General features: G+C 34.7%; 3 protein-coding genes across 4 annotated transcripts in view; 2 read left to right on the top strand and 1 right to left on the bottom strand.

The window, feature by feature from the left end:
- bgm (acyl-CoA synthetase bubblegum family member 1) overlaps window positions 1–7,056 on the top strand; it is a 33,139-nt gene extending 26,083 nt beyond the window's left edge. The window contains exons 4-11 of the mRNA XM_072542309.1: window positions 2,505–2,639; window positions 4,602–4,797; window positions 5,065–5,166; window positions 5,270–5,670; window positions 5,733–5,905; window positions 5,964–6,227; window positions 6,292–6,693; window positions 6,808–7,056. Coding sequence (XP_072398410.1) covers window positions 2,505–2,639; window positions 4,602–4,797; window positions 5,065–5,166; window positions 5,270–5,670; window positions 5,733–5,905; window positions 5,964–6,227; window positions 6,292–6,693; window positions 6,808–6,881 — 1,747 coding nt within the window. The 3' untranslated portion in view covers window positions 6,882–7,056. The remainder of the gene's footprint in view (window positions 1–2,504; window positions 2,640–4,601; window positions 4,798–5,064; window positions 5,167–5,269; window positions 5,671–5,732; window positions 5,906–5,963; window positions 6,228–6,291; window positions 6,694–6,807) is intronic.
- Window positions 7,057–7,948: 892 nt separating this feature from the next.
- Sbat (LSMD1 domain-containing protein Sbat) lies at window positions 7,949–8,754 on the bottom strand. Its single transcript, XM_072542312.1, has 2 exons — window positions 8,530–8,754; window positions 7,949–8,337 (listed from the first exon to the last, which is right to left on the bottom strand). Exons 1-2 carry the CDS (start codon window positions 8,614–8,616, stop codon window positions 8,032–8,034), a joined length of 393 nt encoding a protein of 130 aa, XP_072398413.1. The 5' UTR covers window positions 8,617–8,754; the 3' UTR covers window positions 7,949–8,031.
- Coq8 (ubiquinone biosynthesis protein COQ8, mitochondrial) lies at window positions 8,458–12,426 on the top strand. 2 transcript variants are annotated; one of them, XM_072542311.1, is made up of 8 exons: window positions 8,458–8,600; window positions 9,113–9,385; window positions 9,498–9,820; window positions 10,141–10,482; window positions 10,611–10,971; window positions 11,114–11,316; window positions 11,790–11,942; window positions 12,023–12,426. In XM_072542311.1, exons 2-8 carry the CDS (start codon window positions 9,121–9,123, stop codon window positions 12,341–12,343), a joined length of 1,968 nt encoding a protein of 655 aa, XP_072398412.1. In that variant the 5' UTR covers window positions 8,458–8,600; window positions 9,113–9,120; the 3' UTR covers window positions 12,344–12,426. The 2 variants fall into 2 exon arrangements, with proteins under 2 accessions (XP_072398412.1, XP_072398411.1); XM_072542310.1 differs by lacking the exon at window positions 8,458–8,600 and adding an exon at window positions 8,807–9,001.
- The last annotated feature ends 3,977 nt before the right edge of the window (window positions 12,427–16,403 follow it).

Below are 16,403 nucleotides of genomic sequence, written 5' to 3'. Positions count from 1 at the left end.
TTAGTAGTTCGTATTTTCGACCCAACAAGTCACCACGGCGTTAAATGAAACATGTAGAATAATTACCGGTTGTATGAAGCCTACCCCTCTACCCCTACTGTACCGGGTAGCTGGATTCTCATCACCAGATGACCGTAAATGCACCTTACAATATGTGGAGAAGTTCAGGCAAACTTTCGATGAAAGGCACCACCAATTATACGGGTTTGATTAACCGCCAGGAATCAGGATTATGAGAAATGTCAGCGTCGAACCACCCGAACTGTTCCCTCTACATCCAGAACGACCTAATGGAATGAACCTGGACTGAAGAACCTAGCGGACACTCAATCGCATACGCACAGGTGTTGCCCCTGTAAAACAGAACCTCATTAAATGGATCATTAAGACAGACAGTGACGCACTTTGTGAATGTGGGGAAACACAGAACGTGGAGCACCTGAGAGTATGCAGACTTTGCTCATCATAGTGCACCCTCGATTATTTATGGCTCGCAAATACAAAGGGTGTAGACGTAGCCCGATATTGGGCAGAAAAACTGTAGTCGGATCCAGACACGAAAAAGCAAAGTAAGTCAGTATATGGACTTATTTTACTATCTGATTTTTTATTAGGACAGTGCACTCGGTGATTTTCTTTTCAGGCGTTTATGATGCTATTATTCAAGTTTTTAAGATCGTTCTCGGAGGTTTCATGTAGTTTCTTAATAGAGATGTTTTAGTAGAGTTTTTTTCGTACAAACTGCCAACGAATTTTATTGCAGCAAGTAATCACTTTTTCATATAAACGCATTAATAACACAACACAACAATTGCTGTCGATTACTATTCCTTTCTCAAGACAATTTATGTACAAAAAACTTTGTACAGCCAAAAACGGGGAACCCAAAATATTGTCAGGTAGTGTCTGCATCTTGTAGTCCTTTAAGAAGGCTTTGATTCATTGCTGCCCATTTCGTTAATGATGACTACTACCAATAGTACTATTGCCAGTGGGATGTGATGTTGGTGCTAGAGTGATTTAGCTTAAATAAACATTTAGTTTTTGTGATAAAGGACTTGTTTAAAAAATATTCCTCTTCTCGATACAAGGAAAGCGCGTGCATTCTCCACATGGGACCGAATCTGGAAAATACTGTGTAAGCACACTTTTTATTCTTAATTTATGGAAGTGTTTTCGCAATTTCTTCCTTTAAACGCATCAATGAATCTACATAGTACTCACTATTGATGATTGTTCCTTTCTTAAGATAATTTATAAAAAAAAAACATAAGTGCAACACAAAATAGTGAAGCCAAAACCTATGGCCTACTGGAATATCGTCGTCCAAAGAATGATCTTGATCGTTTATTCTGGATTTTTACCCAACTAACTTGGGAAATTATCATCGGATGAATCTAATGATTTTGAATTGTACGTTGTTGGCTTGCGTCGTTTGCATATCTTCTTGGGCATGGATTTAATGCAACTAGGTCCTGGTTTGTCATCATCAGTTCTTCTCACAACAATTTTTTCTACTTTGAAGCAACTGAAATACTTTGCTCTAACTCATCCTTATTTGTCGTCGATTTGAGTCTCACCGACTTGCCCCGTATTCCTGCCTTCTTTTTAACCTGTGGTAATGCAATACTACCTGAGGGAAGAACAATGATATGTAGGTCCTCCACTGATTCTATTTTTGCTTCGTCAAAAATATATTACGTTTAGCTGGATAAATTCTAGTAGCACTGAAATGAGTTATCATTCTATTAGTAGTTCTCATAAAAACTCTAACTTCTTCACTGTGAAAGTTTTAAGACCGTTAATTACCATCTTATCGAGCGATTGCATTGTGTGCGTTGTATGAGGAGGCAAACAAATAATTGACACAAAATGTTCTTTAGCTTTCAGAATAACATCCAAGTTTCTGGTATAAGTAAGATCGCCGTCTAATACCAGCAGTATGGGACTGTCTTGAGTAGGTTTGGTGTGTTTCCAGAAATGGTCGAACTACTGGGTAAACAAGTCCGTCTGGATCCACTCAAATGGATGAAAAGCGAAGAGAAGCGTCTTTTTTAAGCAGCTCGCTGGACTTTTTCATGGGAAAAATGATCATTGGGGGAACGAAAAGTCCTACATGCGCTCATGCAGAGAACAACTGTAACCAGGGACCCAGAACCAGGATTTTCAATTTCATGTGCATCCTTCGTAATGTCCTAAGACGGCAATTCGAAAACCTAGAGAGTAACATCCTAGCGCACAGGTCAGCTTGAGGAGTACTAGCATTTGCCCGATTATTACAATGTAAATGATTGAAATAAAACCATCACTAGACAATTTCACTTTTTGTTATAATACTCGGAAGGACGATGCGACGAATCTTTTTGTTGGAACGTATTTTGTATGCTGTTTTTGTTTTGTATACCGTGTCATTCTCCTTACAAAGAGTCATTTATCATACTCCAACAATTGCAACAGTTTTTTCTTTCAATTCTCACACTAATATGTACAATTTTTCTTTTTAGACAGTACCTGGAGAACGTTCGCACCTGCGCAAAAGCCTTTTTATACCTCGGTCTAAAACCCAGTCACTCAGTTTGCATTCTAGGATTTAACAGTCCAGAATGGTTCTACTCGGATCTTGCAGCGATATTTGCTGGGTAAGTAAGCTTTAAGTAAACGAAATATTCATGGTTTTATTCTATACATCGTTTCGTTGAGTTAATGGACCCTGAAAGTGATGACGTAGATTTTATTGACATATGTCAGTTTTACTTTCCAAACAAACCTTGTTTAGTGTGGATAATTTGTATTTTTCGTTATTTTTTCATTTTTTTACAGAATCTTTCCGCTTTTTGCAATATCTAAGTATTCTAATAGTTACTACAACAATTTTACAAGGTTGTGTAAATAATAAAGCACGTTGTTTTATAAAAATAGCAATAAAATGCATTTATCAATAAAGTAAGGTTAGAATGTCTTTAATTTAAACTTTTAAACTATATTTCATAGAAATAGAACACTGAATTATGATGGTATTATCGTAAAAACACTATACTTAAAAGAAAAAGCAGCAGAGGAAGCAAAATGTTAACTTTATAGAAACTAAAATGTCTTGAGATTGGACATTTCAACTTTTGTTTGGAAAGTAATTGACAGTTGTGACGTCACACTTCCACTGTCCATTGCATTTCGTCCAATTTTGACGTTGACATTTCTGCACAGAGTTGCCATGTTGTCTGAAAAGTAGAGAATATAATAGAATGCTGGGTATATGATTTAAATAAAATTAATGAAAATTGAATAAAATATAGCCAGCAGTATAATAAAATAAGCGGAAATGGAATAGAACGAAAGAAGAGGGAGAAAAATAATGACATCGAAGTAGACGAAATGTAATAACATGGATAAGAATTTTATAAAATCAACGGAAAGACATTAAAGTAGAACAGATGACAACAGAAACGAATCAGAAATGCAGGAGCACGAATAACAAATAAATGTCAACAAAAACACATAAATTGAAGAAAAAGAAACGAAATAGAATCGATTGTAAGTAATATCATCCAAAATTATAGAATAGACAAGAATAAAATGACAAGAATAAAAAACACAATATTGAATAAACGTAAAAGAACCAGAGTTGTATAAGGAGGAATAGAAGAAATAACAAGAGGAACAAAAAACTTTTAATACAAAGAAATAATTGAATTGGGAGGGTATTGAAGAAGCAGAGAGAATTTTTGACCCCATCCTCACTGCTTACTATTTCAAGGAGTTTTCGACCCCTAACTTTAAGGGTTCTTCCTTGCCTTAAGAAGCCTATATATTATGTTTTAAGACTCTGGAACTTTTGTTTCAAGCATAAGGAAAGGCATAAAAATATCACAAATAGAAGAATACGTATTTGCACCAAATTTAACCGTGAAGAAAGTGTGCACTAAGCTTCAAATAAATAAGACTTTTCTTTCCAGAGGTATGGCAAGTTTTAAGACTCTAGGACTTTTCTTCAAGAAAAGAAAAGGCAAAAAAGCCTTGATATGAAAAGAAGAATACCTAAAGAGTCCAAACTGAATAGAATTCTTATTTGTCCCAAGAGGAACCTATTTATCAAGTTTCAAGACTCTGTAATCTTCTTTATGAATAAGAAAAGGCATAAGAATATCAGACATAACAAAGGTGGATTGATACCAAATTCAATCGTGAAGAATGTATGCAATAAACTTTAAGTTTCTAAGACTTTTCCTTCCAGATGTGTGGCACGTTTTATGATTCTAGAAATTTTCTTCAAGAAAAGGAAACCTTAGTATGAGAAGGATACCTAGAGAGCCCAAACTTAACAGGGCTCTTCCTTACCCCAAGAGGAATCTCTGTACCAAGTTTCACCACTCTGGACTTTTTCTAGTTTCTCAAGAACTGGAAAAGGCATAATAATATCAGAGCCAAAAGAAGAGATAAGATATAGTGACCTGGAAGATGAGACGTGAAAAACAGAGGAACGGAAAGTTTTAGCATAGGCAAACATAATTTCAGTAGGAACTTAAATAACATGTAACTGATGAAACAGAAATGTAATTAAGACAAGAATAACTATTATATTTGATAGTTTGGCTTCTTTTTAGGGGGATAGCGGTAGGAGTCTACACCACCAACTCTGCAGAAGCCTGCTACTTCTGCGCAGAAAACAGCAGAGCAAATATAATAGTGGTAGAAGACCAGAAGCAGTTAGATAAAATTCTAGAAGTTAAGTCCAGGTTACCAGAGCTAAAGGCGATAGTACAATACAGTGGAGAACCCACACACCCAGATGTGATAAGTGTAAGTAACGATTATTTTATTTTAAATACCTATTCTTTATATTTATATTGCTGTGTAGCTTTGTTTAGTAGTTTTTCAATGTTTTTGGTTTTGTAATTGCCAATTTTGGTGTTATATTTAGTCGATTAATCTTTTTATTACTTTTTCCATGTTTTCCTTAGGATCTTTCTGTTCTTCCATTCAACAAAGATCCATTTTCTGTAGAATCATTATTATTTATATGTATTTCGATATAAGGCGATATAATGTGTATTTTAATTATTTCAGTGGAAAAGACTGATGGAAATAGGTGCTCAACAAACTGACGACGCCTTAAATAATGCCTTGAAACAAGTCGCTATCAACAGGTGCTGTACTTTGGTCTACACGGTGAGTACTTGCTCAACATATCTTTTTTATAAAAATTATTTTCAAGTAAATACACCACCAACGTTTTTGGACCTCTTTAATAATTGTTTATTTTATTTTCCAGTCTGGAACAGTAGGTAACCCCAAAGGTGTGATGCTCAGTCACGACAACCTGACGTGGGACGCCTTGGTTATAACCGAGCGAATGGGGCTTCCCGTGGGAGGCGAGGAAGTCCTCATCAGTTACCTGCCCTTGAGTCACGTAGCCGCCCAAGTCGTCGACATATACATCACTATAACAGTAGCTGCGGCAGTTTACTTCGCCGATAAGGACGCCCTAAAGGGTACTTTGATCAACACCATGCAGGAAGTTCGTCCTACGAAGTTCCTGGGAGTTCCGAGAGTGTATGAAAAGATCTTCGAGAAGATGATGCAAATTGCAGCCAAAAGCGGAGCTCTCAGGAAGTTTATTTCCGGCTGGGCGAAGAAACAGGCTCTCCAGCATCACGTAGATACGATGAATGGGTAAGTCTCTTATGTCTTTTGCTTTTACAAACTTTTAATTATCTTTTGCTTTTTCTTTTTAGAGTCCAGTCCAATTCGTGGGGTTATATGTTCGCCAAAAACGTTCTCTTCAGCAAAGTCAAACAAGCCTTGGGTCTATCTCGGTGTACGTTCTTCGCTAGTGCTGCAGCACCGTTGGCACCTGATGTAAAGAGGTATTTCCACAGCATCGATATACCTGTGATGGACTGTTTCGGTAAATTCTTTAATTAACCATCGTTTTTTGGCTTACGAAAAGTTTTTTGTTCTCGTAGGTATGTCAGAAGCTAGCGGTGGGCACTGTTTGGGTATAGAGGGCGCCACAAACTTCGACACCATCGGCATGACGATGCCAGGAATGAAGACTAAATTATTTAATGAAGAAAACGGCCAGGGGGAGCTGTGTATGTTCGGTAGACATGTCTTCATGGGTTATTTAAATGAACCGGGAAAAACTAGCGAAGCTTTGGATGAAGAAGGTTGGTTACACTCTGGAGATCTGGGTAGAATAGATGAAAAACAGCTGGTTTATATCACAGGTAAGAAATACTTAAGCAGAGAAAAAGAATTTCAAGGTAATGTGTAATGATTTGTTTGTTGTAGGTAGATTAAAGGAGCTTTTGGTAACAGCGGGTGGCGAGAACATTCCCCCAGTCGCCATCGAGCAGCAAGTCAAGTCAGAGCTGCCATTCGTCAGCAACGCCTTCTTAATCGGCGACAAACGAAAATTTCTTACCATTTTGGTAACCCTTAAGACTGAAGTCGATCCCGAGACCGGGATCCCCAGAGATAACCTCACATCCGAAGTTAAATACTGGCTGAGATCCATCGGAAGTCCCGCTGAAACTGTCAAAGAGGTTTTGGCAGCTGGTCCAGACAAACGTGTACTAGATGAACTCTTGAAGGGTATAGAGAGAGTTAACAAACAAGCCACATCCAATGCTCAAACTATAAAGAAGATATCAGTGCTTCCAGCTGATTTTTCCATACCTACAGGAGAATTAGGTACGATAATTTTTTCCTTGTTACATGAGACTAACTGAAGAAGACTTTAACAAAACAGTTAGTACACTAAGTTCCCTAAAACCGTTTTTTTAACCATTGTATATTTTGTTTTAGGTCCTACGATGAAAGTAAAACGAAGAATTGTTGAACAAAAATATAAGGATATCATTGAAAGGATGTACTCTTAAAAAACAATTATTTTTGCTGTTGATATTTTGTTATTGTTGTTAAATATACATTATATATTTATATTTTAATATAAAAGGTGTACAAAAAGCTCCATTTTTTGAAATTATTATACTTACCTATGAATAAGAATTGTTAAAATCTCAAATGCACCCATTAAAATCCTATTTATCACTATTTGTGTTATTTATTTCCATTAACAAGATGTCGGAATGGCGAAATGCCCTGCTAAATGATAAATATTCCTCAGAAAGGCAGTGAGATATTCAATATTTAAATAATTTCTTAAAAAATTGAGTCAAAGAATAAATTAATTACCCAATAAGGCATATTGTTGACCTTAAACCCAAAAATTTCCCTTGTCAGATAAAATCTTAAAGAAATCTAGTGAGAAGTAACAAAAAAAATTTACATATAGTTCTAAAAGTGACAAAAACATGCTCACACATAAAGCCCATGCATAAATGGGCACTAAAATGATTATAAAAACAGAATCTAGGAACATAAACAAAAAAAAATGTACTTTTAAAATGATAAATATTTCTCAGAAAGTCAGTGAGATATTCAATATTTATACAACTTCTACATATAGCTCTAAAAGTGACAAAAACTTGCTCACACACAAAAGAAAGGCAGAAAAGGAGGCTTAACAGGCATTTAGTAATCTTGAAGTGAATTTTTTAACATATATACTGGATAAAATAAGTTAAAGCTGAATAAAAACAAGGAAAAAAGTATTACAATATTGGGCAAATGCATCTAGATGATCTAAATCACAAAATCAAACCATTACATAAACAAAAAATCTTAATATAGGCAGATTTGATTAACTAAACATAAAAATATACATACGCAAAAGTGAAATCAAAAAAGACAAGAAAATGTGACACTTCTAAGTAGTAAATACAAGTGACAATTACATAGGGACATACAAAATTACAAGTGACAACTAAGTTGTAAATAAGAAACTAAGACATAAACACTGGGTTTAATGGAGTATAATATTCACTACTTACCTTAAAAAAGTTAATAATACAGTGAAAGGATGTAAGTAAAGATCCACAATATAAAAAACGAACACAAAAAGTTATATATTGCTTATTTCTAACTTTGTACAGCTTGCTTATAGTCTATGTTATGTTCTACACAAATTTACATAATTTCTTCGCTGCCATAATGTTTATTGAACGGATTCCTAGAAGCAGAGTCCACATTAGGATCTAAAATTATACTAACAATATGCTTCCCAGGTACCATGACAAGTCCCAGCATTCTTGGCTCTTCATTTGTAATTTTGCTGTTGTTTTCAAATGGCAAGTACTCTGAACAAGATCCTAGAATTATGTTAGCGTCTCTGTCTGTGCATAAAAATACTCCTATGAGAATTCTTCCATCGGTCATTTCCACTGTAAATGACGTATTTAGCCATGAACGTAGTAAAAGGACTCCGGGTCTAGTCTAAAAGATAAATGCATGGAAATACAATCGTAATATAAGCAAGAAAGAACATGGAAATAAGTGTTAATAAATGAAACATTAAAAATATTAAGTTTATACAATAATCTATCATTCAATGTCACATTCAATATACTTAAATTAATCTAATTTGAAAATTAAACAAAAATGATGTTTTTAAAATTTGATTCCTACTTCAGCCTGACCCAGTGGAGGTTCGTCGTCAAATGGATCTTTTTCTAATATAACTGGAAAACTTGTTACAGGTGAATCTTCCTCCATATTTTATATTTATGTATTTAAATTACTAAATTTTAATATTTATATAAATTATAGATCGGATATAATGTAACCTAATTCTTCTGTCTTGTGTCAGAATTTCATTCATCGGGACTCTTTCCGTGCGCCTTTCTATTTTGATTTTTTTACCAATTTTAGTAAAATTTGAAAGCGAAATATGACAATATGAGGTTATTTCAGAAGTTTTAAATTTTGTTAATCAATAGGCTCTAAAGCCTATATATAACTCAACTAACAGGAAATAGAAAAACTGTATTTTTAAAAGAAATTAAATATTTCTCAATGTTACATCACCTTGTGGAAAATCAAAGTTAAGATTTTAAATTTAATATGACTTTTACATAAATATATATATAAATAATATCAGGTATGTAGGCAAGATTATGTACGTAAAAGCTTATATAATATTCTAACCTATACTAAAATAGTCTAAGATGTCTGTAAATGTTCCTGTAAATTTAATATATGCTTTCTTTAGAGTGTTCAATGTCCCGTGCACAAGATCTTGCTTGTCTTCTGAAATCTTTGCAACTAATCGCCGAAGCTTGCGTTAAATTGCAAGCAGAGAAAGCCAAGTTTATATGGTCGAATTCAAGTTTGAGACATGCCGCAGAGGGCTGCTCTACTGCATGCCAAAAGGCCCCGAAATTTGGTGGGACAAATCCCCCTGATCTTAAAGATAGCATTGACCGGGTATCAACAGTCTTGCATGGATTGAAAGTGTACACAAATGTGGCCTTGGGCCAGAAAGGTGAGTATGTGACTAATCTCCTAATTGCATTTCTTAATATGGCCAAAACAGGTAGGTGGAAGTATCTTATTTCGTTAAAAAAGTATGTAGGTGGTTTACTTTTGTGTTTTAGATACACCAACAGCAACTTCTGCTGAAACATTGAAGGAAATACCAAAAGTATTGAAGAAAGAGGATTACAAGAGACCTCCTCAAGAGCTCAAAACTGAAGTTTTAGATCGTAATAAAAAAATATATTCTATAGAATTAACAGAGGGTGACAAAGAACTCTTAAAGAGATTAGATATGGAACACAGAGCAAAATTAATCAAAGAAAAAGATAGAGAAGAGAACAAAGCTGCATCTACAAGGGAAAAGGAAGTTAAAGTAAAACCTGTGAAAGAAAAAGACGCTACTAAAATAACAACAGTTCCAAATGTTAAGTCTAAGATGAAGGTAGGTTTAGAATTGATATTTCACTAATAAAAGTACAAAATTTTTAATTCTTTTTATGAATGAGGTTTGTGATCATTGACTGTGTTTTGTTTGTTCATAAACTAAGGTTAAGCTAGATATTTCATTCCAGAACAATTCAGAGCTTTCACAATCTTGTACATTTTTGTATTATTTTATACAATTTTATTTGTAGAAATACTTGTTTACTAAAAATTGGTTAGGCAGGAAAAGATACTCGTAAGCCAAATTGTATAACTGATTTATATTGAAAATAGGTTTTTTATCCAATGTAGTGATAATTTAGCATCCGTATGTTTCAGTTAAGTGACAGTGCTAAACAAAGAAAAGTCCCCTCATCAAGAATAGGTCGTATGGTATCATTTGGAAGTCTGGCAGCAGGCCTAGGAATTGGCACAGCTACAGAATATGCCAAACGCACTCTTGGTATTGGAGATCCTCCAGGAAATGCCTCTACACTGTTTATGAGCAAAGCCAATATGGACAGAGTTGTTGACACTTTGTGTAAGGTGAGAGGAGCTGCCTTAAAGCTGGGACAGATCTTGAGCATACAGGATGACTCTATAATCAACCCTGAGCTAGCCAAAGCACTGGAAAGAGTGAGGAAATCTGCTGATTTTATGCCTGACTGGCAACTAGAACAGGCAAGTTAGATCTTTTTATCTGTTTTTCCTTTAATTGTGGGGTGTTTTAGGGAAAAATTCAATAATAAATATGAGATGTGGCTAAAAATTACACTTTTTAGGTGTTTTGATCACATGTTTCTGTCTAGGTGATGGTAGCTGAACTGGGTCCTCATTGGAGAAGCAAATTTGGAGACTTTGAAAATGTACCATTTGCTGCTGCCTCAATAGGTCAAGTACATCAAGCTAAAACTAAAGATGGAAGGGAAGTGGCAATTAAAATCCAATATCCAGGTGTAGCCCAAGGAATAGAAAGTGACATTGATAATTTGGGTGGCATAATGAAGATGTGGAATGTGTTTCCCAAGGGAATGTTCTTGGAGAACCTTATGGTAGTTGCTAAGAGGGAGCTCGCATGGGAGGTTAACTATATAAGAGAATCTGTTTGCACCAAGAGATTTAAGAAGGTTTTGGAACCTTACAAAGAGTATTATGTGCCAGATGTTATTGGTAAGTTGGTAGACATATATATTTCATAGTATATTTTTCTTCTGCTACATTTTTCCTAATGATCTAATGTATCCCTGGGTTTATTGTGCTCTATCTTTTGTTTTCTGCTGTTATAGTTTAGTTATTTATCAACCTTTTGTAGATGAATTGTCTACCAAACAGATATTTACTACAGAACTATTAGACGGTGTTCCTGTGGATCAATGCTTCGATCTGGACATAGAACACCGTGAATTTATTGGCCAGAAAATTCTGGAGCTGTGCCTTTTAGAAATATTGAAGTTCAGATACATGCAGACAGATCCTAATTGGGCAAACTTCTTGTATAATCCGTCAAAAAAACAGGTGAGTGAAAAAGGATGATAAATATTTGAATTTTTGTGTTTAAAAGTAAAAAAAAATTGGAATTTTTAGGTTTTTAATGAATATTAACAATTGGGATGATTGTAAATATTTGATATCAGAAAAGTATGTGATAAATTCTCATTAACAGAACTTAAAGAAGATACAAAAACATTTAAATTAATTGTACAGATAAACTAATAATATATTACAACAAAAGCTTGAACATAGGTATAAATATTCTTTAGATTTTAATTACAAATTAACACATAGCAATATTGGTGTTTAAAAAGCAGTGTTGTTGTGTCATTTATAAGTCTATAATCTATAAATCAGTTAAAAATGGAGAAAATATGTTGTAATGTCAACAAAGATAGTCTTTTAGAGTCTTCTGGTCTAATATGTCATACTAATTACAGTTTATTATTTGTGTAATATGAAGATACTTTCACACTTTTTATTTTTTTATTCCATAGATACTATTATTGGATTTTGGTGCCAGTAGAGAGTACCCAAAAGCTTTCATGGACCAGTATGTCAAGATCCTCAAAGCTGCTTGTGATGGAGATAGAGATACAGTCCTCAACGTATCTAGAGACCTAGGGTTCCTCACTGGCTATGAAAGCAAGGTATATATGTGTACTCTTTCTTCTTTTAAAACTTTCAAGCTGTATTATTCTGTCTAGGAATCTCATAAAGGTGTTTTTAGATCATGGAAGATGCCCACGTTGATGCTGTGATGATTCTAGGTGAAATTTTCAGAACAGATGACAAATATGACTTTGGAAATCAGGATATGACTATGAGGATTCAGGATTTGGCACAAACTATGCTGGTGCACAGACTTTGTCCACCACCAGAGGAAATTTACTCCCTCCACAGGAAACTTTCAGGTGTATTCTTGCTGTGCAGCAAGCTGAAGGTGAAATTGGCATGTAGGGGGATGTTTTTGTCCCTATACAACGATTATATGACAGAAGGCAATAGAGATGTGGACAACAATGTGATAGAGAAGTCATATAATTTATAGTAATGTTTTTAAAAATGATACGGATAATATTAAAGTTATGTTTTGATGTTATTTTTTGATTTAAATAAATTTTTTTAACAATATTATTACTTTTATTTAATGTTTAATTAATTTTACAAAAAAAGGTTTATATTACACTTTTTATTTAATGGGAAACATGTTTTCAATTTTTGGATGATAGTATATGGTTGTCATGGCTTCAAAAAAAGGTTTATAGTGTTACAAGATGAGTCAATTCCCAATGGATAAGTCCTATGGGAATTACAGAAACTCTAAAAGTAGTATTGGCTGTCTCAGCTGTAAGAGAAGACAAAAAGAAGGCACTGGTCACATTAAAAAGTAATTTTAACGGTTTGATTGAAAGGAAATACATTTTTTGAACAATGCTACACATTTTATTTATTGGGAAACATATTTTCAATCTTTGGATCATAGTAGGGGAGAGGTAGGTACAGTGAGACGGTCGGAACACTGAGACAAACGCGGTAGAGCTTACCACGTTCGGTATTATAAGGTAGAACTAAACGAACATGCCTATTACCACCTTAAAGTGAAGCAAACAAGAAACCATTAAGATTCAACAAGAAATGTTTTAGTTATCGCTGGTCATTTGAAGTGAGTGCATCGTAGTAAATATACCGTATCCACGTGGCCGCTGTTTTCACGAAAATTGAAGTTTCTTAGACAAGGTAGGTTATTCTAACTACAAAGTAAACCATTTTACGAAACAATTAAATTAAAACAAACGATTTTTGTACATATTTTATTAGTTTTTTTCATATATTTTTATTAACGATTTTTTAAGGAACAGTGAGACAACACAGCAGATGGAACAGTGAGACGCGTCTCACTGTTCCTTTACTGTCTCACTGTTCCGTTATAGTTGTATAAGCCAGATCATTTGCAAAATAATTTCTCTTACAGAACGAAGATGCCAAGAAAAAATAAAACAGATCGGAAAATAGGAAGATTCTCTGAAGATATGATGAGACAGGCTGTTGAATTAGTACAAGGTGGCACTTCTATACGGCAAGCAGCACGAATAAAAGGAGTATCTTTCCAAACAGTCTACAGATATGTTAAAAAATATCAACAAGATGAGAACGTCCGTTTATGTCCTAATTACAAAGTAAAACAAATTTTTACTATCGAACAGGAGAACGACTTGTGCGAATATATAATTAAATGTTCTAAAATGTTTTATGGCCTATCAAGAGAAGATACCCGAAAACTGTCATATGAAGCCGCAGTCTACCATAACATAGTGGTTCCAGCAAACTGGCATACTTCAAAAATCGCTTCACTTGCCTGGATGAAAGGATTTCAGAAACGTCATTCCAATAATTTATCCCTCCGGACCCCAGAAGGTTGTAGTCTTGCAAGGGCAACCGGTTTCAATAAATTTAATGTTGAAATGTTTTTCAGTAAACTTGAAACCGTTTTACAGCGTTTCCCTGTGTTTGGAGATGGTAGTCGCATCTTTAATTTAGATGAGACAGGAACCGTTACCGTTCAAAAGTCCCAAAAAGTGTTTGCAGAAAGAGGTATACGACAGGTTAGTAAAGCCACAAGTGGCGAACGTGGAACACTCGTTACAACATGCTGTATTGTTGGAGCATCTGGAGTAGCTATTCCTCCTGCTCTGGTATTCCCAAGAGTACACTTTAAAGATTTTATGATAAATGGGTCGCCTCCTGGAACTTTAGGACTAGCTTCAAAAACAGGTTGGATGAATACAGAGTGCTTTGTGCAAGTTGTTAGGCATTTTATTAAGCACACTGGTAGTACTAGAGAAAACCCTTCTTTATTGCTAATGGATAATCATCAAAGTCATTTATCGATTGAGGCAATCGATTTATGTAAAAATAATGGCGTTACAATCCTGAGTATACCGCCACACTGCACGAACAGATTACAGCCGTTGGACGTAGGTTTATTTAAGCCATTTCAGACTTTCTACAATGCTGCAGTAGATGCATGGATGATGAACCATCCCGGTCAGACATTTACAATTTACAACGTAGCAGCCTGTGTGGGCACAGCATATCCACGAGCAATGACGCCAGTTAACATCGCAAGCGCTTTTCGAAAATCTGGAATATTTCCATTCGATCGGCATGTCTTCGCTGAAGAAGATTTTTTGTCAAGTTTTGTGACAGATAGGCCGCTTGTTGCAGTTGAAGCTGCTGCTGAAAAGATAAGTGAATCTCCAGATGTAGAAAATCCAGGTCCAAGTCATACTGCTACTACTACTAAAACCTTTGTTAGTCCAACAGTTTTTAAGGGTTATTCTAAAGCTCCGGCAAGAAAATCTGTAGAGGGCAACAAAAGACGCAAAGGAAGGACGATGATAGCTACGGATACCCCGGAAAAAATGGAGCTGATTAAATCTAAAGAAAAAACACCAAAACAGAAAAAAGTAGCACGGCGCGTATTAGATAGTGATTCTGACGAGCAAGACGAAAATGAGATGGAACTACAAGATTTCAGCGGAGGGGAGGATTTTATTGGTGAAGATCCAGAACCAATTATTTTCGAAGATCTTGATCGCTGTCCAAATGATGGGAATTATGTGCTCGTTGAATTCAACTCTAAGCAAAAGACATATTATGTAGGCAAAGTCTTGTCTCAAATAAAAGAAAATGATTTTAAAATATCGTTTTTGCGAAAAAGTGCTAAATGTGAAAATAGGTTCTTCTTTCCAGTTGTCCCAGATGTCTCACATGTATTAAAAAGATACATTAAAATGATTTTGCCGCCCCCTTTAATGCAAGGGTCAACCAAGCGCCAAAGTTCGCTTTTAAAATTTGAATTAAACTTTGATAGTCTTAACGTCAAATAATGTTAATTGTTACGTCTCAGTGTTCCCACATTGAAAGGAACAGTGAGACATTTACTAATTTTTAATTTTTATATTTTTGAGGTTTTAACATTAATTTTTATGAGAAAACGACATGATTTTTCAGTTCTTATTTATATACCAAATATCATTGTACAATATAAGTTTAAAGTAGCATTTAATAAAAAAGTTATTGGCATTGAAATTTTTTCGTCTCAGTGTTCCTACCACTCCCCTACATGGTTGTTATGGCTTCAAAAAAAGTTTATAATATTACAAGATGACTTAATTCCCACTGGGTAAGCCCTCTGGGAATTACAAAAACTCTAAAAGCAGTGTTGGCTGTCTTAACTGTAACAGAAGACAAAAAGAAGGCACTGGTGACATTAAAAAGTAAATTTATCGGTTTGATTGAGAGGATATACATGTTTTAAACAATGCTACACATTTTATTTAATGGGAAACATATTTTCAATCGTCGGATCATAGTACATGGTTGTAATGGCTTCAAAAAAGGTTTATAATGTTACAAGATGACTCAATTTCCACTGAATAAGCTCTCTATTCGGTTTGATTGAGAGGATATACATGTTTTAAACAATGCTACACATTTTATTTATTGGGAAACATATGTTCAACCTTTGGATCATAGTACATGGTTGTTATGGCTTAAAAAAAGGTTTATAATATTACAAGATGACTTAATTCCCACTGGATAAGCCCTCTTGGAATTACAAAAACTCTAAAAGCAGTATTGACTGTCTCAGTTGTAACAGAAGACCCTAAACCCGTCAAATTAGAGGTGGACTACTCCAGAATGTTCTAGTACATAGTGACTTTTATATATAAGCATACCTTGTAGGAGTGAAGTTAGTTGTTAAGATACTCTCGAACTGTGAACTTATAAATAAATATATTTATATAAATTCGAACCGCTCGTTTTATTTAATCTCGCTACAATATTTTCAATCTTTGGATCATAGTACATGGTTGTTATGGCTTCAAAAAAAGGTTTATAATGTTACAAGATGACTTAATTCCCACTGGATAATCCACGATAGGATTATCCAGTGGGAATTATCCAGGATAAACTATGAATAGTTGTATTTAAAAAGATAATTCTTTACTTGTAATAATTTTTTATTTGCCACAGGTTATAGCCTAATAACATTTGTAGGTTATGTAGCAATGCCCACTTGTAAACGAATAGGACACATTATC

The sequence above is a fragment of the Diabrotica undecimpunctata genome, chromosome 8, assembly GCF_040954645.1.
Source record: "Diabrotica undecimpunctata isolate CICGRU chromosome 8, icDiaUnde3, whole genome shotgun sequence".
Lineage (NCBI taxonomy): Eukaryota > Metazoa > Arthropoda > Insecta > Coleoptera > Chrysomelidae > Diabrotica > Diabrotica undecimpunctata.
Note: the sequence above shows the minus strand (reverse complement) of the source record. Positions and strands in the feature narration are given on the sequence as shown.

What these genes read in the sequence shown, in the direction of transcription:
- Sbat (XM_072542312.1), bottom strand. Translation starts at nt 8,616, where the DNA reads ATGGAGGAAGATTCACCTGTAACAAGTTTTCCAGTTATATTAGAAAAA. An exon ending in CTCCACTGGGTCAGGCTGAA is followed by an intron (nt 8,338 to 8,529) that starts GTAGGAATCAAA and finishes TTTATCTTTTAG; the next exon opens with ACTAGACCCGGAGTCCTTTT.
- Coq8 (XM_072542311.1), top strand. Translation starts at nt 9,121, where the DNA reads ATGTCCCGTGCACAAGATCTTGCTTGTCTTCTGAAATCTTTGCAACTA. An exon ending in CTGACTGGCAACTAGAACAG is followed by an intron (nt 10,483 to 10,610) that starts GCAAGTTAGATC and finishes GTTTCTGTCTAG; the next exon opens with GTGATGGTAGCTGAACTGGG. An exon ending in TTATGTGCCAGATGTTATTG is followed by an intron (nt 10,972 to 11,113) that starts GTAAGTTGGTAG and finishes AACCTTTTGTAG; the next exon opens with ATGAATTGTCTACCAAACAG.